This window comes from Hoplias malabaricus, chromosome 15, assembly GCF_029633855.1.
Source record: "Hoplias malabaricus isolate fHopMal1 chromosome 15, fHopMal1.hap1, whole genome shotgun sequence".
NCBI classification, from domain to species: Eukaryota; Metazoa; Chordata; class Actinopteri; order Characiformes; family Erythrinidae; genus Hoplias; species Hoplias malabaricus.
Window position 1 is genome coordinate 31,254,095 of NC_089814.1, and position 25,205 is coordinate 31,279,299.

A 25,205-nucleotide genomic window follows, 5' to 3' on the forward strand; every position below is an offset into this window, starting at 1 on the left:
AATGGTCACATTTTTAACATCATGTCCTTATAATTAGGGGCGTGTTTAAAGAGACTGGGGGTGGGGCATATGGTGTCAGCTGCCCCTCCACAAAATAAGATTGCTCCCACACCATTGGACGAGAGCGCTGTATACAGCTGTATGATGTATTTATGATCCATCAGCGCCGGGGTTACAAACTGGACGTCTACCTGCCAACAGCTGACTCCCTGAAACCTTGTTTAACCAAATCCCTAGTTTATCCAATCAGAAACACCCCGCCGACCAATCAGCAGCCTAGTCCAGAATTCCCCCGTCAACGATTGGCTGGATCTATCTGCTCCCCACCCCCTGCGATTTGCGCCAAAATTGAACCGCGCTTTGGTCCGGAGACAGTCAGTGCGCAGCGACTTCCCCTCAGACTTTACCTGCACTTTCATAGTAATATTATCGCATTAAAAATGATCCGCACTCCGAAGAGAGCGTGTCCAAGTCTTGACGACAGCCTAGAGAACAGGATTAAACGCATTTCCATCGAGGGGAACATCGGTGAGTACTTATCCCTCACAGCTTCAACTCGCTCTTAATGTACTTTAGCTATATCTCTATTCCTCTTTAAACAGCGCACCTTATGCTGTACATTATCTCTCCGTTCCATATTAAACAGCGCAGCCTTTACTGTATTTTATCTCTCCGCTCCACCTTAAACAGCGCAGCTTTTACTGTATTTTATCTCTCCGCTCCACGTTAAACAGCGCAGCGTCTACTGTAGTTCATCTCTACGTTCCACCTTAAACAGCGCACCTTCTACTGTATTTTATCTCTCCGTTCCACCTTAAACAGCGCAGCTTCTACTGTATTTTATCTCCATTCCACATTAAAAACGCAGCTTTTACTGTATTTTATCTCTCCGTTCCACCTTAAACAGTGCAGCTCTTACAGCGAGGCGCCTTTTTCTAGAACAACCTCCAGCTTTGAGTTAAAAATGACTCTAAACTGCTTTAAATCTGAGACAAATTTCAGTTTGGAAAACATAAATACGTTTTAATGTGAAAGAGAAAGGTTTGTATAAAAATTGCTACACCTACTAAAGCTGAATGGTAACATTAGATAGCTATAATTATTCTGACTGAGAGAATATAAAACAAATGATCCGCAAAATCCGAGCTTTATTGTCGCCTAAATTATTACTGTTGTCTGTTATATTTATATTTGAGTAATAGCTAAATGCGTATTAATAATTTATAAAGTGTCTATGGCCGAAAATTCACCAAAAACTAATTAGAAAACATAATGTTTAGCGTAAAGGTTTCACAGAGATATAGAAGGTGTACAAATATTATAAAGAAGGGTGACTAAATGCAAATATATTTCTCTCTCTCTCTCTCTCTCTCTCTCTCTCTCAGTCACAGTCAGAAACTTTAGCTAACATCCTCAGTGTTCATAAAGAGTGTAATGGTGCATTATTTTAATTGGTGAATAATAATTATTTCAATCGTACCTTTTTTTAAGACCACACACCTGTAACTCCTGTCTCCACCTTAAATATTTTCCCCATGGGGGATCAGTAAAGATGTTCTTCCTCTTCTATATTGGGTTATAACTGCATAGTAAATATTTATAATTTATAATATAACCCATACAATGACCATAAACTAATCTAAACTTAAAATGTGTAGAGATATGTGTGAATTTACTGCTGGAACCTTCTCCAGAGTTGACACTGTAGCGCAGTTACACTGTGTTTTTCCTGTGTGTTTTAAATCATTACATGTACAGTTTACTTGTTGTTGTGGTTTACTTATTTGTTGTTTAACTGTTTGTTTACTTGATTGTTCCCTCAGCGGCGGGAAAGTCGACGTTCGTGCGCTCATTGGAGGAGTGCAATCCGGAGTGGGAGGTAGTACCGGAGCCCATCGCCAGGTGGTGCAATGTTCAAACTCAGCACAACGAGTTCGAGGTAAAACAGCACACACTCGTCCTCACACATCAGTCACAGTTTTAAAACCACCTCCTCAGCTCTGATCAGTGGAATTGAGTCGGATACACGTCATCACCAAATACACACAACGTTTTGTATTTTATTCTTTTGTAGTAAAACGTGAGAAGAGTTTTAGACTTTCAGTGTTCATCTTTTTCTCAGCTCTTCTGGATACACAAGAACTCAAATCACAGGTGATGTCTTTCTTTCAAAAGCAGATTATTATGGGTTACATGAGACACTCCTGTGTGTGTGTGTGTGTGTGTGTGTGTGTGTGTGTGTGTGTGTGTGTGTGTGTGTGTATCAGGAGCTGACCACCTCCCAGAAGAGTGGGGGGAATGTGCTGCAGATGATGTATAAGAAGCCAGAGCGCTGGGCGTACACGTTCCAGGCCTACGCCTGCATGAGCCGAGTGCGCTCTCAGATTAACTCAGCCAACGGGAAACTGACCCAGGCCGAAAACCCTGTGCAGTTCTTTGAACGATCAATCTACAGTGACAGGTGAGAGTGTGGGAATGTGTGGGCGAGAACTTGTTTTTTGTGGAATGCCGTATCAAACATTCATGATTCATCTCAGTTGTAATAATAGAAGTATTATATATTATATAATAATAAAAGTTTCCAACTGGCATTTCTGCGTAAATGGGTTCTTTGGTAAATCACATAGGGCCTGTTTGAAAGGTTCTCCACGATGCTTCAGAGAAAGTCTACAGTCACTGCATTCATTTGTTTAAAAGCACATAGGTTGGGTCTGAACTGCAGCAGAATGCCTTTCCTGTGGAAGGTGGAGACAACAGTCTGTAATCCTGATTTGTTTTTTAAATGTAAACACTGTGTTAATTCTGATTTAATCCTGGGAGTGAACAGCACTCGTTTTTTTTTTTTGTGCTGCAGGTACATCTTTGCTGCGAATCTGTACGAGAGCGAGTGTATTAATGAGACAGAGTGGGCCATTTACCAGGACTGGCACAGCTGGCTGCATAAAAGTTTCAGACAACACATTGAACTGGATGGCATCATCTACCTGCGGGCAAGGCCTGAGGTACAGACACACACTCACACACGTTATATTGTTTATTGTAATTATAGTGACTCAGTTGAGAAAGTAACATCACACACACACAGAGAAAGAGTTAGGAACTCCTAGTTCTGATTACTTGCACTGTGTAAATGAGTGGCGTCTCGTAGCTGGTGTCCGGTGTGTGACAAGGACTCTGTGTGTGTGTGTGTGTCAGAGGTGTTTGGAGAGGCTGCAGTTCCGCGGTCGAGAGGAGGAGCAGGGGATTCCTCTGGAGTATCTGGAGAAACTTCACTACAAACACGAATGCTGGCTGCAGCACAAAACCATGAGGTAAACACACTTAAGGAAGAACTCTTAGCTAATGGAGCTGTGTGTTACTGTGCCAAGTCTGTGCACCACTTCCAACATGTCTTCTGAAATCAAGGTGTGTGTGTGTGTGTTTTTACAGGATGGAGTTTGATTATCTGAGTGAAATTCCTGTTCTAACTCTGGATGTTAATGATGAATTCAAAGGAAATAAAACTAAATGTGCCGACATGATTGAAAAGGTAATCTCTCTCTCTCTCTCTCTCTCTCTCTTTCTCTCTCTCTCTCTCTTTCACACACACACACACACAGGCTCTCTCTCCCTCTTTCAATTTCTCAGTCAAACACAAACAAACACACTATCATACAGTGAACAGTCTTAATGAGGCTGAGCTAAATGTAACTCATTTACTGTTGAGGGCAAAACACACAGGAGTTATTCAGGCATTACCCACACACACACACACACACACACAAGACACCACACTCACAAATTAATTATATGATTACTTTACTAATCTTTCCCTTTCTCTTTAACTCCTCCCCCTCCTGTCTCTCTCTCCCTCTCTTACTCTAACTCCTCCCTCTCTCTCTTCCCATCTTTTTTTTCCTCTATCTCATTTCTTTCTACACTCTCCCTCTTTTTCTCTTTTTCCTGTTTCTCTCTCTCAGACTGACTGTGTTTTTTGTTCCTCTGCAGGTGAAAGAGTTTCTGAGTACCCTATGAGCCACACCCATTGCACACTCAGACGTGTGTGTTATATTTGTGTGTGTTAGACAGCACTTAATGTAGAACTTGTCAGAGTCAATGTACCATAGCACACTGATGAACTGATGCTTGATTTTACAATGTATTTTATTATTACTGTTTGTTTACGTTGGTATTCTTGTTTTTTGAACATTTGTAAAGATATAATTGATATATAAACCAGTATTTAAATAAACCATTTTTATATTATTATGTTTTCATTTTGTGAATGACGACTTTAAAGCTTTTATAGATGTTTATGATGTCAGAATTTAGATTAATCCTCTCAGTGCTTTGTGTGGTTTTAAAGATTTTTTAAATAATTACAAAATATTTACCGGTAAATCTTGTTCAGACCAAGTCTTAATCTGGACCTGGGAAATCGTTCCTAAGAATGAAACTGCATTTTTTGTGAATAATAGATGTTTGTGTTAAAATAAATTTATCCCACATTTCTTCTCCCAGTGGTGAAATTTTGCCGGTTCCATACTTACTGTAACTACTAGTCCCACACCCTCACACTTTCACCAGCCTGGGGGTGTATGGGTGAACATGCGAAGTGAACACATGAAGTTAGCCAACACCGCATTTCAAACTGCTGCTAACACAACACCACTGGACAGCTCAACACACTTGGAGGAGAACATTAACCCTATCCAGATCTTTCATGTCACTTTTACTGAACAATACCTGTAACTCCAGTTTCATCCATTCACTCATACCTACCAAAGTGCTTCTGGACTCCACAAAGGACCATGTAGATGAACACATGAAGAGACCGGACGGGGTTTCGGAGCTGGACTCAAGCGGTGCTCCTGTCCAGAGAAGGTTAGTGACACAGTGGAAACACTCGAGAGCCGCTCTCACCTTCTTTCCCACCTTCAGGACTTTATGTTTTTGGAGAAAGTCTGAGATCCCTCGTGGCCGCAACGTCTTTGTCAAGCGTTAAACACAGATCAGTTCCTGAGAGTGAGGACACCGCATAAACATCAAATCTGATACTATAGACCGGTGCTTAACGTATTAACCTGTGACCTGCCCTCTGGGAAGTTAGGGTTGGGGTGGTATATCAGTGAGTGAAGGGTCAGTTCTAGAAGTTGATGTTGAAGGAGAAGTGGTCAGTGAAAAGATCTGAGGGCCACACTGATGGTTATTATACTTTGATCAGTCTCCAGAACTCAGGTCTGTGGGGTGTTTCCGGTGTGCAGTGGTCAGTATTAACCCAAAGTGTTCAGAGTGAGAGCATTAATGAGTTTAAAAGCTTCATGTTTCATAATCCCAATTCACTCATTCACAGCAGTGTCTATCAGATTGACGCCTCCTCTGGTCAATGAAACGAGTGTTGTCCCAGCTTGCCTTGTCCCCCATGTCCCAGAACATGCCTCGTCCCTAATGTCCACGCATGGTTTGTTGTGGCAGTCGATGTTCAGCAGCGAATCAGATCTCTGCAGATGTTTACATGAACATTCTACCCAGAATCCTCTGGAAGGATGCAGGCGTAAACAGTCTCCTCCAGAGGTGTTTATCACGAGGCCCCAATTCTGGGTACAGTTCAGCACAGTACACAGTGCCTGGTATATTATGGGAACGCCAGGATGTGATTAGGAATAACTGTAGCTGGTATGTAGCAGTGACCTGAAAAATACGGTCCGCGTCAGGAGTTATTTACTAACAGCAGCATGGGGGCACTGCAAGACGTTTACTACCAGACACATCTGCAGCGTCTCGGGGTCCTGGGTTCTGTTCTCCTCTTGGGCCACTGTCTGTGAGGAGCGCAGTGTGTTCTCCCTGTGTCGGTGTGGGGGTTCTGCGCTTTCCTCCCAAAGTCTAAACACACACTGGACGATGGAGTGTGTTTGTGTTTGTGACTAAGTGAGAGGGTGTGAGTTTGTGAGAGCATGTGACTGGGTGAGTGTGAAAGTACAGGTTAAATAGCCGTATGCTGCAAACTGTAATAATAAGAAAAAATACAACAAAAACTATAACAAATACAAAACTTACTTTTATCGTTTTCTCAAACACACACGCGCGCATACACACACTCAGTTCGGTATAGCTTTTTTACCCTGATTGTGGGACGTATGACAGAAAAAATAAAATATTTCTATATCTCTCTCTGCCCGCCTTCCATTATGACGTCACGCCACGGGGGGGTGGGGTGTGTATAAATAGGTGAGAGTCGCGGGCCGGAGAAGAGTCTCTGGAGCCGAACGGCGGAGGCAAGGTTCGGGAACAGAACCGGAGTGGTCCCGGGACCGGGGTCAGTTCGGAGCGGAGTTTAGAGAGGAGCTGGTCTCCGGTCTTTGTTCAGTTTGTGGTCGGGTTTTGAAGAAAGTCGCGCGGAGAAACAGAGTTATGAGTGACAGGGAGTTCGCTCTGAGAGAAGTGTGTGTAGACGCTAAAATACCGCTGACACCGGACAGATAATATTCACACAGAGAGAGAGAGAGTCAGAGCCTTTTTCTCTTTTATTAGCACAGAAAGATAGAGACAGTGTCCCCCGTGTCCCCTCAGGACGGTGTGTGTGAGACAGAGCCCTGGACACTCTGACAGAGGAAGAGAAGAAACTTGGACGTTCAGCTCACACCAAAATGGGCGATAAACACAAGTGAGTATTCATTTAACACACACTCACACACACACAAACAGGTGCTCCTTGTGTTAATCTGATTCTTTAACCTGAGGGAAAGGTGAAACAAAATCCCTCAGGAGGGACCTGCTCGGTGTGTGTATTTTTTACTTTCTGGGGACCTCGTGTCTCCTAAAACTCCCTGTTGGTGATTTTTCTGAAGGCGGAACTTTGCCTATTTTCCTCTGTTTATTCTCTTCGGATAGTTACCTAACTTTTGTTTTTAAAACCCAAACTGCCACTTTTGAAGCCAAAGTGAAGGGAAGCTGGTTATTTGAATGATGAAGTTGAAAAAGACCCATAGAACTCATCAAGGAGGTTCTCGTGGGTTCCGGATGGTGCCCAGGTGTCAGTGATGGTATTTTGTGTGATGTCAGGTCCTCATGGTTTAACTGGACAGGGGACATTTCAGTCCAGATATGGACAGATAACACTTCATTTACCCTGTAGGAGACTTCAGTGTGGTTCTAAGCGTTGGCAGGTTCTAATGGGATCTAAAAGTGTGTAAACAAACATCAGGGGTTCCCAAATTTGAGATGAGAGTGAACATGGTGGAGGGGGGACCCTGTTGTCAGGAGTCTGGGGGTCCCAGAGACTACAGCTGGCCTCAGCCTGTGTGTGTCCTTTATTTAATGTCAGTTCCTTGAGACAATCTAGGACCCCCTTAAATCCCCTTTAAATCACTTCAGTTGTCAAAGAGCAAGAGTCCTGCCCATCCTCGGGGGCGATGGGCTGGGGATGGAGGGGGGTGTCCCTCCTGATTGTTCTCTCTATGAGCAGAAACGCTCAGGTGTGATCCAGAGGGTCTTCAAGGTCCAGTTTAACCGGCACAGAGCAGCAGACCCCGAAAAGCCAGCAATACAAGTCTGAGTGTGTCTGTATTTCTAATGACCAGTTCAGATTACGACTTTCAACCGACAGCTACGAATTTACACTGAATCTTCTCTTTATAAACAGCGCTCATAATTAAACCCTCACTTAGGCCGACACAGCCGGATTATTTCATTCTTAAAACGCAGGGTTCTTCAGGAGTCCTTTAAAGGCAGGCCAGAGACTGTAAAAATAGCAGAACCCTTTTTTGGTGCTACACAGAACCTTTTTCAGAAACATGTGCCATATTGATTTGAATGATATAAAATTCTCTGTCGGTCCAAAGAACAAAGTCGCCCTGCTTCTGCATAGAACCACGGCCTTTAATAAAGAACCCTTGAAGAACCCTTTCCCCACTCTCTCTAAATAACAGCTGTCCTCCTGTGTGCCAGGGTTTAGTTCAGAGCTGAAGCTGCCAAAGACTTCGACTGCGTAATGGGTTGCGTCTTCTTCTGCTGTAACTCAAGCTTAGTGTCTCTGGTTTTAGCTGCAGCCCGGAGCCCCAGTAAATCTATTTCTAAGAAGGTGCTGTCACAACCGATTAGGCCCTTAAAGCCCAGAGTGGCACAGGGAACGCGGGCACTCCTCACGCCAAAATAATCCACACAATTCAGGACCCGAGCCGTCCCGTCGGGATGAGCCGAGGCTTCCTCTGGACCAGGATCCGCTCTGGGACGAGTTCCTTCAGCGCACGAGTGGACGTCCGTTGTGTGTTTTTGGAAAAAAAAGCGGACCGTGACGGTCACTAAACTGCTGAGAAGGGAGATGTGAGACGGCCCAGATCAGGGCTGCGCCACCCGGCCCCTGCAGATACAGCTTAGCTACACCTTCCTCTGAAGTTCACATGTTCCTGACCTTCTTTCTAACTGGATCAAGGTGTGTTGAACTCTGCAGGTGGACGTTTCTCCAGTTTCTTCTTGGAATATCCAGATTAAACGATAAAAATATCTCAAGAACTAGGAGCGGATTGAGATAACTGTGGAATCAATACAAAAATAGAAAAACCCTGAGACTCTGTGGGGGGTATTCTCAGGGAAACAAGGCCTGATTTCTGAGCTGAGGTGTGTGTGAGATGCACACAGACAGTGCAGCCATCCGCGTCTCACACAGACGTACAACATCAGGAATTCAACAAGGAAAAATTCACGATTAAACTCCACTCTTTGTGATTCACTTCGACTGGGAACCACCAGGAAACGTTTGTAAAGTCCCTACAGTTTACAGCTCTGTGCTTCTGGCTTTCCTCCTTCTTGAGCTCGATTCACACACACACACACACACACACACACACACACACACACACACACAGAGAGAGAGAGAGAGAGAGACAGTCTCTGACATAACGAGACCTCACTTAACTCAGTATTTACTTTTCATTACTTCCACACAGTCTTTCTCCTGTTATTCCGACACACTACAGTTTAACAGCATCAGAGACGGACAGAGGGGAGTGAAACACCCAGCGCTGGGCTGTGGAACAGTGGAACTGTGTTCTCTGGAGAGATGGAGCTCTGTCGGTTTGTGATCAGATGTTGTTTACAGGTGTCTGAATGAATAATGGGTTTCAGAAATTAATGAAACACATACCTACAGTATCAGAGACGCCTTGAATAAACACACACACACACACACACACACTTCCTGGTACGCTTCTTAATGCTGTGTTACTTGCGAATCGCGAGGTGGTATTCCTGAGATTGACAGGAAGGAAAGAGTTTACACATCTTCCCCATTCCCAGGGTTAATTAATGAGGGAGGAGGGGCTTATAATTGTGATGTAATAATGACAGTAATAATAACAAAAGGTTGCATTTGCCTTTACACAAGGGAAAAAATAACCTTCTGTGCTTTGGGGTTTTTGGACGATTGCTGTTCAATGGAATATGATTTATTGTATGCAACTGAGGATACGCAAACTTCCCACAAAAATAGTTGAGAAATACTACACAGTCTTACTCCACAGATGCTTTTGGGTTTTCTTTAGAAATGAATGGATCTATAGCAGTGCTGCAACAGCTCCTAAAACACACATACAGCAGGGTGCAGCTGTTCGTCGTGAGTCTTTCTGAGTCATTGATTTTATAAACTTTTCACACAAGAGATCACAGAGTGAGACTGAGCTGAAGAAACCGGTCGCACCAGGCCCAGGGTCAGTCAAACCAAAGCTGGAAAATATATGTTCCCCGTCTCCTGATGCAGGAGCGCTGAGCTGAGATCGCTGTCTAAATGAGGGCATTGATCTTTTAAATCTAGAAGACGTTGGTGCTGTAGAGTTCAGGGCTCCGGGGCCTCCAAGGCCTGAGTTTAAATCTGCTCTGAGACATTTACCTGTTTATGGCCAGTTAGCGCTGGAACGATGGAGAACAGAAAGAGAAACCCTCAGTCTGAATCAGGACTGTGTTTGACTCATGGAGATTAAAACAGTTCCTACACAGTTCCTACACAGTTCTGTACAAAGTTCCTGCACAGTTCTGCACACCGTTCCTACACAGACCTTACATAGTTCCTACACAGTCCTTACACAGTTCCTACACAGACCTTACACAGTTCCTACACAGTTCTGTACAAAGTTCCTACACAGACCTTACACAGTTCTGTACACAGTTACTACACAGACCTTACACAGTTCCTACACAGTTCCTACACAGTCCTTACACAGTTCCTACACAGTTCCTACACAGTCCTTACACAGTTCCTACACAGTTCCTACACAGTTCCTACACAGTCCTTACACAGTCCTTACACAGTTCCTACACAGTCCTTACACAGTCCTTACACAGTTCCTACACAGTCCTTACACAGTTCCTACACAGTTCTGTACAAAGTTCCTACACAGTTCCTACACAGTTCTATACACAGTTCCTAAACAGTTCTGTACAAAGTTCCTACATAGTTCTGTACACAGTTCCTACACAGTTCTATACACAGTACCTAAACAGTTCTGTACACAGTTCCTACACAGTTCTGCACACAGTTCCTACACAGTTCTGTACACAGTTCCTACACAGTTCTATACACAGTACCTAAACAGTTCTGTACACAGTTCCTACACAGTTCTGCACACAGTTCCTACACAGTTCTGTACACAGTTCCTACACAGTTCTGCACACAGTTCCTACACAGTTCCTACATAGTTCTGTACAAAGTTCCTACACAGTCCTTACACAGTTCCTACACAGCTTTATACACAGTTCCTACACATTTCTGTACAAAGATCCTACATAGTTCTGTGCACAGTTCCTACACAGTTCTGTACACAGTTCCTACACAGTTCCTACACAGTCTTTACACAGTTCCTACACAGTTCTATACACAGTTCCTACACAGTTCTGTACAAAGTTCCTACACAGTTTCTACACAGTTCCTGCACAGTCCTTACACAGTTCCTACACAGTCCTTACACAGTTCCTACATAGTTCTAATCACAGTTCCTACACAGTTCTATACACAGTTCCTACAAAGTTCCTACACAGTTTCTACACAGTCCTTTCACAGTTCCTACACAGTCCTTAAACAGTTCCTACACAGTCCTTACACAGTCCTTACACAGTTCCTACACAGTCCTTACACAGTACCTACACAGTCCTTACACAGCCCTTACACAGTTCCTACACAGTCCTTACACAGTTCCTACACAGTCATTACACAGTTCCTACACAGTCCTTACACAGTTCCTACACAGTTCTATACACAGTTCCTACACAGTCCTTACACAGTTCTATACACAGTTCCTACACAGACCTTAAACAGTTCTTACACAGTTCTATACACAGTTCCTACACAGTCCTTACACAGTTCCTACACAGTCCTTACACAGTCCTTACACAGTTCCTACACAGTTCTATACACAGTTCCTACACAATCCTTACACAGTTCCTACACAGTTCTGTACACAGCCCTTACACATTCCTTACACACTTCTTACACAGTTCCTACACTGTTTCTAGACAGTCCTTACAAAGTTCTGTACACGGTTCTTCACACATTTCTGTACACAGTTCCCACAGAGTTACTACACAGTCCTGTAGACAGTTTCTACACATTCCTGTACGCAGTTCGTAAATAATTTGTTAACAGTTCTGCAAACAGTTTCTACACATTTCTGTACACATTTCTGGACACAGTTCGTAAATAATTTGTTAACAGTTCTGTAAACACTTTCTACACAGTTCGGTTGCTCCACCAGAGCCTACAGATGTGTCTCAATATTTTACTTCGGTGACAAACACAATGTGCACCACAAGATGTGAACAGGGCCTTAGCAGAATGTTCTATGATAAGTTTATCTTATGATAAATTTATCAAAAGCTACTTTGGAAATGCTTTGTGAAATCAGGAGACATTAGATAAGTCTGTGTAGGTGTGTGTAACCCTTAAAATGCCTGTCCTTCAGGAGCCATGCACTGAGGCTCAGCTCAGTTAAGGTGCAGTCACCAGGCGCCGGGGCTTATCTTTTGGAAGCGTGTCGGAGCAGAATTACGGCTAATGAAATGAAACAAGGTCTTGCTCTGCTGGGGCAGAACTCTCGACCCTGACTGTCATTTCAGAGGCTTTGAGTGCAAAGTCTTGTAGCTGTAACTCTCATATGCTGTCTCCACTGGGGTGGGACGGGGAGGATGGTGCGTGTAGCCCGAGGTCTGACTGAGACATCTACACACAAGATAAGCTTTGTGAGAACCTGCCTTACTGTGTGTGTGTGTGTGTGTGGGGACAGGGGAGGTGTCCCCTAATACCGTGTGTGAGCATGTGCTGCCCCTCCCACTCCCAACCCTTCTACATGTTTTTCCTGAGGGTATGAATGGCAGACAGTAGACAGTTCTCAGAGAAGAGCTCGAGACATGGAGAGAGAGAGGAGAATGAACTGCTGATTCTCTTTGCTTAATTTATCATGAGATAAAGTCGCTAGGTCTTAAAGCATGTTAATGTCTAATATACACACACAAGCCAGGCCTTATCAGCGGTTAACAATACACTAGAGAGGCCTACAGTAAAACTGTGACAGAATCCATGCTGTGGTCTAAAGCTACACTCTCTGGGCTTCACTATTCATTAAACATTGTACTTCAGAGTGGTGTTTCCTAATCTATCTTGGAAAAGCCCTGAGCAGTTTAGAGTTTCCTTTTAGCTAACGTATACCTGTCATGGTTTAACTGGCTTGAGCTGTAGCAGTGGGAAGAAAACAGCCGTTCTGCAGCTGTGGCCTGCGCCAGGCGCGTTCAGCCCAGGGAGACTCTACAGGAATGAGATCCTGACGTGTTCTGTGTGGCAGGTGGTGCATACAAATTCTCTCTTACATACAGTGTAGTGTAGTTTATCAACAAAGATATGTTTGGTTTTTCACAGAAGCTACAATGCTAAAGTAACTAACACTAACAGTAGCTAAGTCATGCGCTTTCCTCAAACATCGAGAACTGAGTTAATCTCACATCTGGCTTCTGACACTATGACAATAACAAGAATAAATGTTCCGCATGCTTCACAGAGTGCTACAAGATGGCTGCTGCTACTGTTTATATCCATGCTGTATTTGTGGGAGGTTTTTGGCCATGTCTTGTCTGAGGGATGTGTAGCTGCCTTTGTGTCGTCGTTATTTGAGCTGAAGCCACCTCAGCAGTCTACTGTAACCCATTCTCCTGAAACGTGATAGCCCATGGTGCTGGTAGTGCTCATGAGGAATACGTCATCGGTTTCACTTCAGCGTCTTGTCAGGTCTAGGAGAGGGCTGTGGATGCCAGAGAAAGTGCAGATACACAGCAGACAGAGCCAAACAGGAAGCTAACACTGTTAGCAAACAGTTAAAATTAAAACACTGTGGAGAGACGGTGATATTATGGATTTTGAGCATCAGTTGTTTGGTTCAGATGAGACGTCACCCTCAAACACAGGTGTCTGTGCTAAATGCTACAAGCTAAAGCCATATGGTGTAGCTCGGTTGGCTGATGCGGCTGTATCGAGTTCCAGACGCTGTTACAGTGTTTTACCTCAGTGAGAGGACAGAGAAACATGACGCCTGCTTGAGAAGATACTGTGTCTGCGTGTGTTTTTCAGTCGATGTGTAGAGCCATTGTTTACAACAGCTGCTTGGAAGATATATCATTGTGATCAGACAAATACGTGGCCTGATTTACACCACAGCGTCAATATAATGGACCACGTGTGTCTACGGTGATTAGACATTTAGGGGAAAGTTGGGAGGAATACAATGCTAACGTAAATGCTAACGCTAGTCGTAATTCAGGTGTCCGTAAGCTTTCTAACCAAAGTTAAAAAGTTAGTCACTGGTGGCTAATTTTAGTTTTTATTGTAGGTTACGTTTGTATGGTTAGTTTGAAGGTGTACTGTGGCCAGTAGCTGGTCAGATTAAAGCAGCTTTAAAGTTTTTTAAGGTTTTAGTTTGAGGACCCCTGTCACATTTAATGCGTTTTTGAGAAACTGAGATCATCTGTCTGCCCGAGAACATCTGTTATTTCTCACTCTGTTTCCTGCCTGTGTTCTGCTGGGAATCAATAAATTAAGTCTTTAAAAATGTCTCCACTTCATCTGCTGCCAAAAGACATTTGAAAAACTGCTGAAAAACTTTACTAGGTTCATATCTTTCATTTTTAGTCAGTTAAAGTTAAAGCTTAAGTTGTTGACATCAAGTGGCAGAACAATCAAAACTATATTTTGGCATTAGACATTTTCAGACTTCATATTATTTAAAGTTATATATGTGTACCACTCTCAGCATCTACTCGGACTGTGTCCCATTCACAATCTTAACTCGGACTCTGTGTTCCACTCCCTGTCTCGACTCAGACTCTCTGTCCCCTTCTCAGCCTGGACTTGGACTGTGTCACACTCTTAGTCTGGACTCAGACTCTGTGGCCAACTCTCAGTCTCGCCTCTAGCTCTGTGTCCCACTCTAAGTCTCGACTCTGACTCTGTGTCTCACTCTCAGTCTCGATTCAGACTGTGTCCCACTCTGACTCTGTGTCCCACTCTCAGTCTTGACTTGGATGGTGTCCTACTCTCAGTCTCGATTCAGACTGTGTGACTGTGTCCCACTCTCAGTCTCGACTCTGACTGTGCACCACTTTCAGACTCATCTTGGACTGTATCCCACTTTCAGTCTCGAATCTGACTCTGTCCCACTCTCAGTCTTGACTCGGACTGTGTCCCACTCTCAGTCTTGACTTGGACTGTGTCACACTCTCAGTCTTGACTTGGACTATGTCCCACTCTTAGTCTTGACTCGGACTGTGTCCCACTCTCAGTCTTGACTTTGACCCGATGGGTCCTGACCTCAGTCTCCACTTGGCCTCAGCTCTGATGATCAACTCCACGTTGGGATGATTTTGGTATTTCACATGTGTTTTAAAGTATATTTATCAGCAGTGATCAGATCAGTTTTAGAACACATATTGATGGTTGACTGTGGAACAGCTGCTGCTTTAACGCTGTCAGCACTTTCCCTTTAGACTCAGAGAGAGTTCATTTACATTAATTCACCACACCCCCACCCCCAAATACACACACACACACTCTCTCTCACTCTCACCATGTGGAGGAAACACTTTACTGACCCCCCACAGCCTTCTCTGAGCTGGGAGTATTTTTGGCAGCATGAGGACAAATTTCCAAAGGATTTTGTCTTGAGAGAGAGAGAGTGAGAGAGAGAGAGAGAGAGCGAGAGAAAGACAGACAGAGAGACAGAGGAAAGTTGAGAGAGGATTGAAATGTAGCTGAAGTGTAAAACAGGGATGTGTGTGTGTGCTGTTAAAGGTGTATTTGCTTTATGTCAAAATAGTGAAAGCCTTTGTGCTACTGAAGGCACGTTTTGTGTGTGTGTCTGTGAGGTGTGTCTGTCTGATTGTGTTTGCTGTGTATTGTCTGTTGTATTGTCAATAATGTGTGTGTGTGTTGAATGTACTGTATGTTGCTTCACATTCACTGTAGGTCACTTGAGTGAAGTAACTTTAACACGTTTAATGTTATCAGTGTGTTTTTCTTGAAACAGTCCCTGAATAAAGGCTTCTTCATTTAATACAAACACAATTGTTTTGAAATGGGAGAATTATTAAATCCATATTAAACTCTTTGAGATTCCGTCAGAAATTCAGGAGCATTGAATTCCTTTCAGTGCCAAGTAAAGTGCTGAATCTGCTCAGTACACAGCGCCAGCAGTTCTTGTGGTGGTTTTTGTTGAGGTTGTGGTTGTTGTTGTTGAGGTTGTTGTGATTGTTTGGGTGGTAATTGTTGAGGTTGTTGTGGCTGTTGTTGTTGAGGTTGTTTTATTGTTGTTTTTGCTGCTGTGGTTGTTGAAGTTGTTGTTATTGTTGTGATTGTTGTTGAGGTTGTTGTGGTGGTTATTGTTGAGTTGTTGTAGTTTTTATGCTTGTGATTGTTGTTGAAGTTGTTTTTGTGCTTATTGTTGAGATTGTTTTGGTTATTGTTGAGGTTGTTGTTGTTGAGGTTGTTGTTGTTGAGGTTGTTTTTATTGTTGTTTTTACTGCTGTGGTTGTTGAAGTTGTTGTTATTGTTGTGCTTGTTGTTGAGGTTGTGATTGTTGTTATGGTTATTGTTGAGGTTGCGGTTGAGGTTGTTGTGGTGGTTATTGTTGAGTTGTTGTTGTTATGCTTGTGATTGTTGTTGTTATTGTAGTTGTTAAAGTTTTTATTGTTGTGCTTATTGTTGAGGTTGTTGTGATTATTGTGGAGGTTGTTGTTTTTAAGGTTGTTTTTATTGTTGTTTTTACTGCTGTGGTTGTTGAAATTGTTGTTGTTGTTGAGGTTGTGATTGTTGTTATGGTTATTGTTGAGGTTGTGATTGTTGTTATGGTTATTGTTGAGGTTGTGATTGTTGTTATGGTTATTGTTGAGGTTGTGTTTGGGGTTGTTGTGGTTATTGTTGAGTTGTTGTAGTTGTTATGCTTGTGATTGTTGTTGTTATTGTTGAAGTTGTTATTGTTGTGCTTATTGTTGAGGTTGTTGTGGTTGTTGTTGAGGTTGATGTGGTTATTGTGGAGGTTGTTGTGGTTATTGTTGTTGAGGTTGCTAAGAGAGAACTCTGGATCTGTTTCTGAGTTAAAATGAAAACTCAAATTTCTCTCGAATGTTAGTCAGTGATGGCAGTGCAACCCCACCCACCCAACACTCCAGCATGCCAGCCGGAGCTGGGGCAAAAAGGTAGAGGGCCATGTGCTTCCTCTAAGACATGTGTTACAGCCTCAGAGATTTTTTAAGCTGCTTCCATACAACAGCTGAAGACAGCAGAGGACGGAAACAGAGAGAATATAGTGACAAAAGACAAGGCTGAATACACTCAGTGTTATAACATAACATCTACTGTTATCCTAATCACGGTTACAGTACTGTGACTGTATCTTAGTTAAGGATATTTTTAAGAGGATTTTTATCTTTTAAAAGAAGACAAAAGCATAAAACATGATTAAACACAGAGGTTATTTAATGAATAATAATTATAACATCAAAGAACACTCTTGCAGTTAGTAGCTGCTTAGTGAAGAATCAGTGCTGTTATTATTTTTGTCTGATCTCCGGAGTTCAGCACTAATCTCTCTCTCTCTCTTTCTGCAGAGTGGACGATGAGGCTGTGGTGGACAGAGGAGCCTCCTACAAACACCTGTGTGATGAAGAAGAGGTCGAGGGTAAGACACACACACACACACCCATACACAGAATGCTCACTGTTTAAAAGCCCCCTGTTTTTGTTTTTCATTGTTGTTTTTAGTTGCTTATTTCCTCCTCCTGTTGTTTTCCTTTCTTTCCGTGTTTTTACTGTGTGTTTTTATCATTGTGTGTGTGTCTCGGCGAGACTGAGGTGTTGACATCGTGGTATTGACGTGTTGACCAGTGCAGGGGAGGATTACGGTGATAAATTTGAGGAGTGTGCAGATGTTACATACACTCCATATGAGAATATGTTTACTGTCACAATTCTCAACACCTGAGGATGTGCACACAAAACACTCACACACACACACACACACACACACACACACACACACTGGTGTTGAATTCAGTTGAGGTTTGTTTGCTGTGTTTCAGGGATTAAGTAAATCCAACTGATGTTTGCACAAACTATCTATAGCAAACCCAATACCCACAACACACACACACAGACACACACATACACACACATACATACACACATGTGCATACACACAAATGTGTCATTATGGACTCATCGGCTGCTTCACATCTTCTCGCTGTTTTCAGATGCCTTCTATTTTCTTCTCAGCCTTTTCTGAACTTTTGGGGAATGTGACACATTACACTCCCGCCCCCTCACACACACACACACACACACACACACACACACACTCACTCTGTCTCTCTCTCTCTCTCTGTCGATCTTAATTCAGTTTTAATTTAATATAGCTTTATTGGCTTCAATTTCAATTAAACATTTTTGCCAAATCAATAACAGAAGAGAATACTATTTAATACATTAATATATGTATGTATGTATGTATGTATTTGATAAGGTTTATATTCTCATGCTGAGTTGGATAGCACTGATGTTGCTCTAGGATTTTAGTTCCGTCTGAATCCACCATTCATTTTTACAGACTGTAAACTCCCACATTACTGTAATAAACATTTACCTGCTGTAAAGCAGCTGCAGAGCAAACTCCAGGTGATATTGGTTCCTTGAGAACTGAATACGCCTCTGTTTCTGTCTGTGCTTGTGATTCATACGGACTCAAACGAACCAGCTGTTTGTGTTTTCTAAACCGACAACACAGAGAAGTGGTAAAGAGAAGAGGAGGTTTGGTTTTATTGGGAAGAGTGTAATTAAAGTGTGGACACACTCTCCGCTTTTATTCCCAGTAACAGTAACAGCGGCGCTTTGTCACACGTGTAAACACACTGTGTTGTGTGTCACGTTTTTTTCCGCAGCTGTTTTGGTGAAAACTCCAAGCATGCCTTGGTCACACCACTGGCCATCATCTAATTTTCTCTGAAAATAAACATCACAACATTTCGTAGTAGTTTTCTGAGTGTGTTGGAGTTTCAACTCCTTACTGAGACACTCTGTTTTACCTTCAGCTCCAAGGCTGAGGGTTGTGGGGGGTCTGCCGTCAGTAAACAGAGCCTCAGCTGAGCTTCAGAGTGGCCTTCTGCCCAAGGTTCAGATTCGGAGTAATCCGTGTCACTCTTTTAGACAGGACACACGCTTTTACACCGGAATGGACAGTAACACACCGAGTTATCATCTACAGGGATATGGCACTGTGCTGAAGTCTTAGTCGCCTTGTGACAGTCCTGTGTTATTTGACGTTATCATCCAATCCCTAGTTTTAGCGGGTAATAAATGCTTTATTTATTTAATTATGTTAAATCAAATGTGCTGTTGATTTAACAAATCCATATCATTAAAGAGAACTCCTGGAATCACACTTTGTTTGTGTGGACTGTGATAAAGACGCTGGAGTCAGTGTTAATCCTGTCATCAGTCTTCAGTCTGAGCCCCGCAGTCCACACAAACAAAGTGGACTCTGGATGGTCACTCTCTCCTCCCATCTCATACACACACACACACACACACACACACAGTGCTGGCCAGCTCAGGGGTCTGCTGGGTGATGTGTTAGATCTGGGCAGTTGTCACTCTCCATCAGTGTACTGAACTGTCCACTGTTTCTTCTACGTCTCAGTGTGTGTGTGTGTGTGTGTGTGTGATTGTGTGTGTATGTGAATTGTTAGCGTGGTTTTCCTCCCGGTGCTCCGATTTCGTCCCGTGGTCCAAAAACACACATTGGTAGGTGGGTTGACGACTCAACAGTGTCCATAGGTGTGAATGTGTGTGTGTGTGTCGTCCTGCGAAGGACAGGCGACCCCTCCAGGGTGTGATCCTGCCTTGCACCTAGTGATTCTGGGTAAGCTCCGGACTCACCGTGACCCTAAACTGGATAAGCAGTTACAGACAATGAATGAATGAATGAACGAATGAATGAATGAATGGTCTGCCTTTAACCACAGTTCTGTTTTTTCCTGGAGGACACTGTTTTACAGCGGTCAGCACCTGTTGACCTTAGACAGAGTAAAACCAAGCACTGGGGTGCAATAACGTACAGACACATGCCCACAATCTGTGTGGGAAAAGAGGCACTCTGACGTGTGTGTGTGGGTGAGGGACATAAGGAGATTATCTGGCACAAGGCACGCTGCTGAGTTGTGGCATCAGTTTCCTGTTGATGGCTGCTGTTTCCTGTCTTTTCCACTGAACTGGAAGTAGTTGGCATTTATTTACATTTTAATGAGCACAAGATATGTGGCCGGATCACACACTCAGGAAAACAAACACACACACACACACACACACACTTTTACAGAGGGCTGTAAAAGTTAATTTAATCTTGTTTGTAACTGCAGCTCTTTGAATTGTGATGATAGAGAGCGAAGGGTTAAGGATAATTATTTTTTAATTAACTTTATAAGTGAATTTGAATTTGAAATTACTTTTGTTATTGTCTTTTTGTTATTTGTTATTGTTAGTGTTCTAACCAATGCCGTATCTTTTGTGTGATGTGTGTGTGTGTGTGTGTGTGTGTTCATACATACAGGTCATCACACAGTGTACATCGGTGTTCACGTGCCTAAGAGTTACCGGCGACGGCGGAGACACAGGAGACGCTCCAGTCACAAAGAGAGGAGAGAGCGAGTGACGGAAGGCATCAGCGACAAATCAGACACTGAGAACGCAGATGACTCCGCCCCCAGCATCCTCAAACCCCTCAGTGAGTCTCCTCCCCTTCACACACCTTACACTTCACACAGGTAATGCTCATCCTGAGCTCTTAAACCAGCCCACAGCACACTTCAGGGCTGCCTTTCGGAGATTCTGTTTATGATCAACATCCCACAGTTTCATTCCTCCTCCAGAAACCCCTTAACCTGACTTTCAGACCCCGCCCCCTCAAGTCTGGACCTGCTTTAGCCTCAGTGTCTCCAGTTTAAAGGACTCTAAGGATGTAGAAACATTAACAGATTTCTCAGATAAAGCCGAGGAGCTTCTCTTTGCGAAGATTATGATCAGTCCATTTCCGCTTTCTCGATTTACTCTGGACATGGGTGTCTTCCTCTTAAGCCACAGGGCAGTTTAAAATCCGCATCACTGTTTGGGAATGGACTCTGAGACGAGGGAGACGGGTGCGAGACACAAGCGAGAGATTGGGATCTGTTTCTCTAATCTCTGCTCAACCTGCTAGAACTGTTCTTAATCCTGTCTGTGAGCATATGTTAGAGTGTGTGTGTGTGTGTGTGGTAAGTGTGAGGTTTGGTCTAAGTTTGTCCCTGTCTTTTGTGTGTCACCGGAGACACAGAGAGAGAGCACAGTGGGGTCCCTCACTCTGTGAGTGGGTGGGATGACTCCAATCACAATGAAGTATTATTTCACAAGCCCCCCGACTCCTCATTCCAGACCTGATGGAGTTGCTTAGTCACAAGGGGCAGAGCAGGACCTCCTTATCCCCTCTTATCCCCTCTGCCACCACGCCCCCTGTGGCCAGTAAAGCTGCCTCATTGTCCCGGTTTCTCCTCATGTGGTGGCTCAGCGGGTCGCCCGAGGTCAAGCCGTGCTTTGACCTGTGGTCATGTGTGAATAAAGCAAGTATCTTCGACATCATTCCTCCTTTGTAGCCGAAGAGGGGGTTGGGACTGTGGCTGAAGTGTTTACGGCCGTTTGGCTGAGTCAGGAGAAGCCGCATAATGAGGGTTTTAGAGGAGGCCTGGGCTCGGGAACAGGCCGGGGGAGATTATGTCATTGTCATCGCGAAGGGCCGAAGCTGGTGGTTAAAGTTAGAAGTGGTCAGGTGTTAGTGGTCAGCGCTGGGAGCTTGAGGTGATTAGAGTAGCGTTCCTCCTGCTTAATCTTCCAACACATGACAACAGAGTTTCCACACCTCCCTCAGCCACTCAGAGGCCTGCTGTATCTGATCGATTTTATAGATGACACTAAAGCCATGTGAACCAGTCTGATTTAACTCTTCCGCTCCCGTAGATCTGTGAAGCGTTCAGTCCTCCACAGAGAAGAGATGTTGGAAAATGTACTTAAAGGTGCACTAGTCAGGTTTTGCCAGAGCACCTGTCTGTTATCGTATTTCACCTGTCGAGCCACTAGAGGTCTCACAATCCCGAATCCTGACCGGCACATCAGCGTAGTGGTCAAGGCGACCTCTGGACATGAATGCAGTTGCGCTGATGCTATTTCTGAACAAATATTTTAAATTATGTTCCTCATATGTTTCTGTTTATTTGAAGTTTGAACGCGATTAAAAAATGTCTCTTACCGTACCTTTAACTGCAGGTTCCCTTAGTGCACTCTGAACTTCTGACACCTCTGGTCGATGAATGTGTGTGTGTGTGTGTGTGTGTGTGTGTGTGTACATGCACGTGTGTATGTGTGTGTGTGTGTGCTGAGGGCTTCTTTGCTGAGAGTGCATTTATTTGAAGTGTATAGTCTTTCCGTGGGTGGCCCCTGTTTTGCCCTGATCCAGCATGACATGCCAAAATCACACACACACACACACACACACACACGCAATATGGGTCTGAAGTCTGAGGGTGCTGTGGGTCGTCTGGTAGAGAGGCAGACACACTGGAGACTCAAAAGAGGGAGCAGAGAGGGACATGTAAATGGAGAATGAATGAGTGATGGAAGGAAATGCATTGTTATAATTCAATAAAGCATAGAACTATAACATAAAATTAAAATTAAACAAGTTTGTATTGAATTTGAGCAGCTGGAATGCGTGATACTGGAGAGCTTGCACACACACACACACACACATGGGCATGTTTTCCAAGTACGCCTGTGTGGTATCTCCCACTAATATGGCGATGTTCCAGGGAAGGAGAGTGTGATGTAAACACTGTATTCCTGTTGCAGCGTTCCTGATAATTCTGGGGCGGGAGCTGGTGAGATTCCCATTGTAGGCGAGATGTGACAGTAACAGAGTGCAGAGAGAACTCAGGATAAGGACATTTCAAAAACACATGTCCAGTGCCTTAAGAGTCTCGGTTAGTCAGAAACATAGTTCCGCAGATCATACACACCCTCGCACACATTCCATTCTATGGAATACACACACACACACACACACACACACACACACACACACACATTAGTCAAAAATCCCCTGCTACAAGTAGAACTCACCACAGCTGACTTTAATAAACAATACAGCTTGCTTTATGTTTATGTGAGTGAGTGTGTGAGTGACAGGGTGAGTGTGTGAGTGATTGGTTGAGTGTGTGAGTGACTGGGTGAGTGTGTGAGTGACAGGGTGAGTGTGTGAGTGACTGGGTGATTGACAGGGTGAGTGTGAGTGACTAGGTGAGTAAGTGAGTGACACGGTGAGTGTGTGAGTGACTGGGTGAGTGTGCGATTGACGGAGTGAGTGTGTGAGTGACTGGGTGAGTGACAGAGTGAATGTGTGAGTGACTGGGTGAGTGTGTGTGTGACTGGGTGAGTGTGCGATTGACGGAGTGAGTGTGTGAGTGACTGGGTGAGTGACAGAGTGAATGTGTGAGTGACTGGGTGAGTGTGGGAGTGATTGCTTGAATGTGTGAGTGATAGGTTGAGTGTGTGAGTGACTGGGTGAGTGTGTGAGTGACTGGGTGAGTGTGTGAGTGACTGGGTGAGTGTGTGAGTGACAGGGTGAGTGTGTGAGTGACTGGGTGATTGACAGGGTGAGTGTGAGTGACTAGGTGAGTAAGTGAGTGACAGGGTGAGTGTGTGAGTGACTGGGTGAGTGTGCGATTGACTGAGTGAGTGTGTGAGTGACTGGGTGAGTGACAGAGTGAATTTGTGAGTGACTGGGTGAGTGTGTGAGTGACGGTGAGTGTGGGAGTGATTGCTTGAATGTGTGAGTGACTGGGTGAGTGTGTGAGTGACTGGGTGAGTGTGTGAGTGACAGGGTGAGTGTGTGAGTGACTGGGTGATTGACAGGGTGAGTGTGTGAGTGACGGTGAGTGTGGGAGTGATTGCTTGAATGTGTGAGTGATAGGTTGAGTGTGTGAGTGACTGGGTGAGTGTGTGAGTGACTGGGTGAGTGTGTGATTGACAGGGTGAGTGTGTGAGTGACTGGGTGAGTAAGTGAGTGACTGGGTGAGTGACAGGGTGAGTGTGTGAGTGACTGGGTGAGTGTGCGATTGATGGAGTGAGTGTGTGAGTGACTGGGTGAGTGACAGAGTGAATGTGTGAGTGACTGGGTGAGTGTGTGAGTGACTGGGTGAGTGTGGGAGTGATTGCTTGAATGTGTGAGGGATTGGGTGAGTGTGTGAGTGACTGGTAGAATGTGTGAGGGACTGGGTGAGTGTGTGAGGGACTGGGTGAATGTGTGAGTGACAGGGTGAGTGTGTGGTGCCATTTCTCCATATGTGTAACCATGATCAGGATGAAGCTCTTATAGAAGATGAATGAATGAATGAATGGATGAATTTTGGACTGTTTCACTAAGCCATGTAAATGTGCAGGACTAAGGTTTTACTGCGGTGCAGACACGGTTTAAACACTGCAGTACAAAAGGGAGAACTAAAGGAATGTAGAAGTGAATAATCCCCTGAACGTGTAAAACTGAGTCTGCGTCTGCGTATGTTCTGCAGTCCCCCCTGCAGCCGAGAGGATTCGCTTCATCCTGGGGGAGGAGGACAGTGGGCCACCCCCTCCACAGCTCTTCACAGAATTGGACGAGCTCCTCGCTGTGGACGGACAGGAGATGGAGTGGAAGGAGACTGCCAGGTAACGCACACACACACACACATTAGAAAAGCAATAGAGACACAGGGACAGTCCAGTAGACATTGGTAGAGACCAGTAGGGTCCAGTAGAGCCCAGTAGAGACCACCAGAGTCCAGTAGAGTTCAGTATAGTGTCCCTATGCAGTGGGAAAGCGTCAAATGTGTTTTCTGTTGCTGAGGTATTATTTACATCACCTTACGCCCTTATTGCTGATCTTGCATTAATACATTTGCATTACAGCTTTTGTCTGTGAGTGTACTCTAACATTCAGTATCATCACATACACAGTCATTCTCACACTTCAGTATTAGACAGTGGGTAATGAAGAGTGTTCACTCACTTTGAATAAAGACACAACACTTTTATTCTTTAAGGGTCAATAAAATCCAGTCTACTTGATCTACTTGAGTGTACGAAGATGGTTCCCCGCCTAGACCTCAGAGGCGTGTTGAAACAGGGCTGACTCCATCAGCCTGTCCAGTTCTGCCAGAAATATCATTACCCAGAATTCCACAGGCTCACACACAGAAAATCTAGAAACACCAGTCTTTCTAGGAAGTCCAGAGAGCTTACACAGCTCTGCTGAACGGTAAAGTCTTCGGGAAGTTTGATTCTGAATACACACACACACACTTACCTTTTACCCGAAGAGAACAATTCAGGAGGTAAATAAAATGTGCAAGTGAAAAGATCAGTGTGTGTGTGAGAGAGAGAGAGAGAGAGAGAGAGAGAGAGAGAGAGAGAGAGAGAGAGAGAGAGAGAGAGAGAGAGAGCAAGAGAGAGAGAGAGAGCAAGAGAGAGAGAGAGAGACAGAGAGAGAGAGAGAGAGAGTGAGAGAGAGAGAGAGAGAGAGAGAGAGAGAGAGACAGAGAGAGAGAGAGAGAGACAGAGAGAGAGAGAGAGAGAGAGATGTCAGTCAGAT

The 25,205-nt window shown here is 44.1% G+C and overlaps 2 protein-coding genes across 3 annotated transcripts in view; both read left to right on the top strand.

Annotated features, from left to right (window-relative positions):
- The first annotated feature begins 241 nt into the window (after nucleotides 1-241).
- On the top strand, nucleotides 242-4,240 carry dck (deoxycytidine kinase). Its single transcript, XM_066645763.1, has 7 exons — nucleotides 242-528; nucleotides 1,824-1,939; nucleotides 2,268-2,461; nucleotides 2,855-3,002; nucleotides 3,196-3,311; nucleotides 3,430-3,529; nucleotides 3,988-4,240. The coding sequence occupies exons 1-7, from the start codon at nucleotides 441-443 to the stop codon at nucleotides 4,012-4,014; spliced, it is 789 nt and encodes a 262-aa protein (XP_066501860.1). The 5' UTR covers nucleotides 242-440; the 3' UTR covers nucleotides 4,015-4,240.
- Nucleotides 4,241-6,246: 2,006 nt separating this feature from the next.
- slc4a4b (solute carrier family 4 member 4b) overlaps nucleotides 6,247-25,205 on the top strand; it is a 42,972-nt gene continuing 24,013 nt past the window's right edge. For both annotated transcript variants that reach the window (XM_066646494.1, XM_066646495.1), the window contains exons 1-4: nucleotides 6,247-6,643; nucleotides 17,113-17,183; nucleotides 20,106-20,279; nucleotides 24,148-24,283. In XM_066646494.1, coding sequence (XP_066502591.1) covers nucleotides 6,627-6,643; nucleotides 17,113-17,183; nucleotides 20,106-20,279; nucleotides 24,148-24,283 — 398 coding nt within the window. In that variant the 5' untranslated portion in view covers nucleotides 6,247-6,626. The remainder of the gene's footprint in view (nucleotides 6,644-17,112; nucleotides 17,184-20,105; nucleotides 20,280-24,147; nucleotides 24,284-25,205) is intronic.

What these genes read in the sequence shown, in the direction of transcription:
- dck (XM_066645763.1), top strand. Translation starts at nt 441, where the DNA reads ATGATCCGCACTCCGAAGAGAGCGTGTCCAAGTCTTGACGACAGCCTA. An exon ending in TTCCATCGAGGGGAACATCG is followed by an intron (nt 529 to 1,823) that starts GTGAGTACTTAT and finishes TTGTTCCCTCAG; the next exon opens with CGGCGGGAAAGTCGACGTTC. An exon ending in CTCAGCACAACGAGTTCGAG is followed by an intron (nt 1,940 to 2,267) that starts GTAAAACAGCAC and finishes TGTGTGTATCAG; the next exon opens with GAGCTGACCACCTCCCAGAA.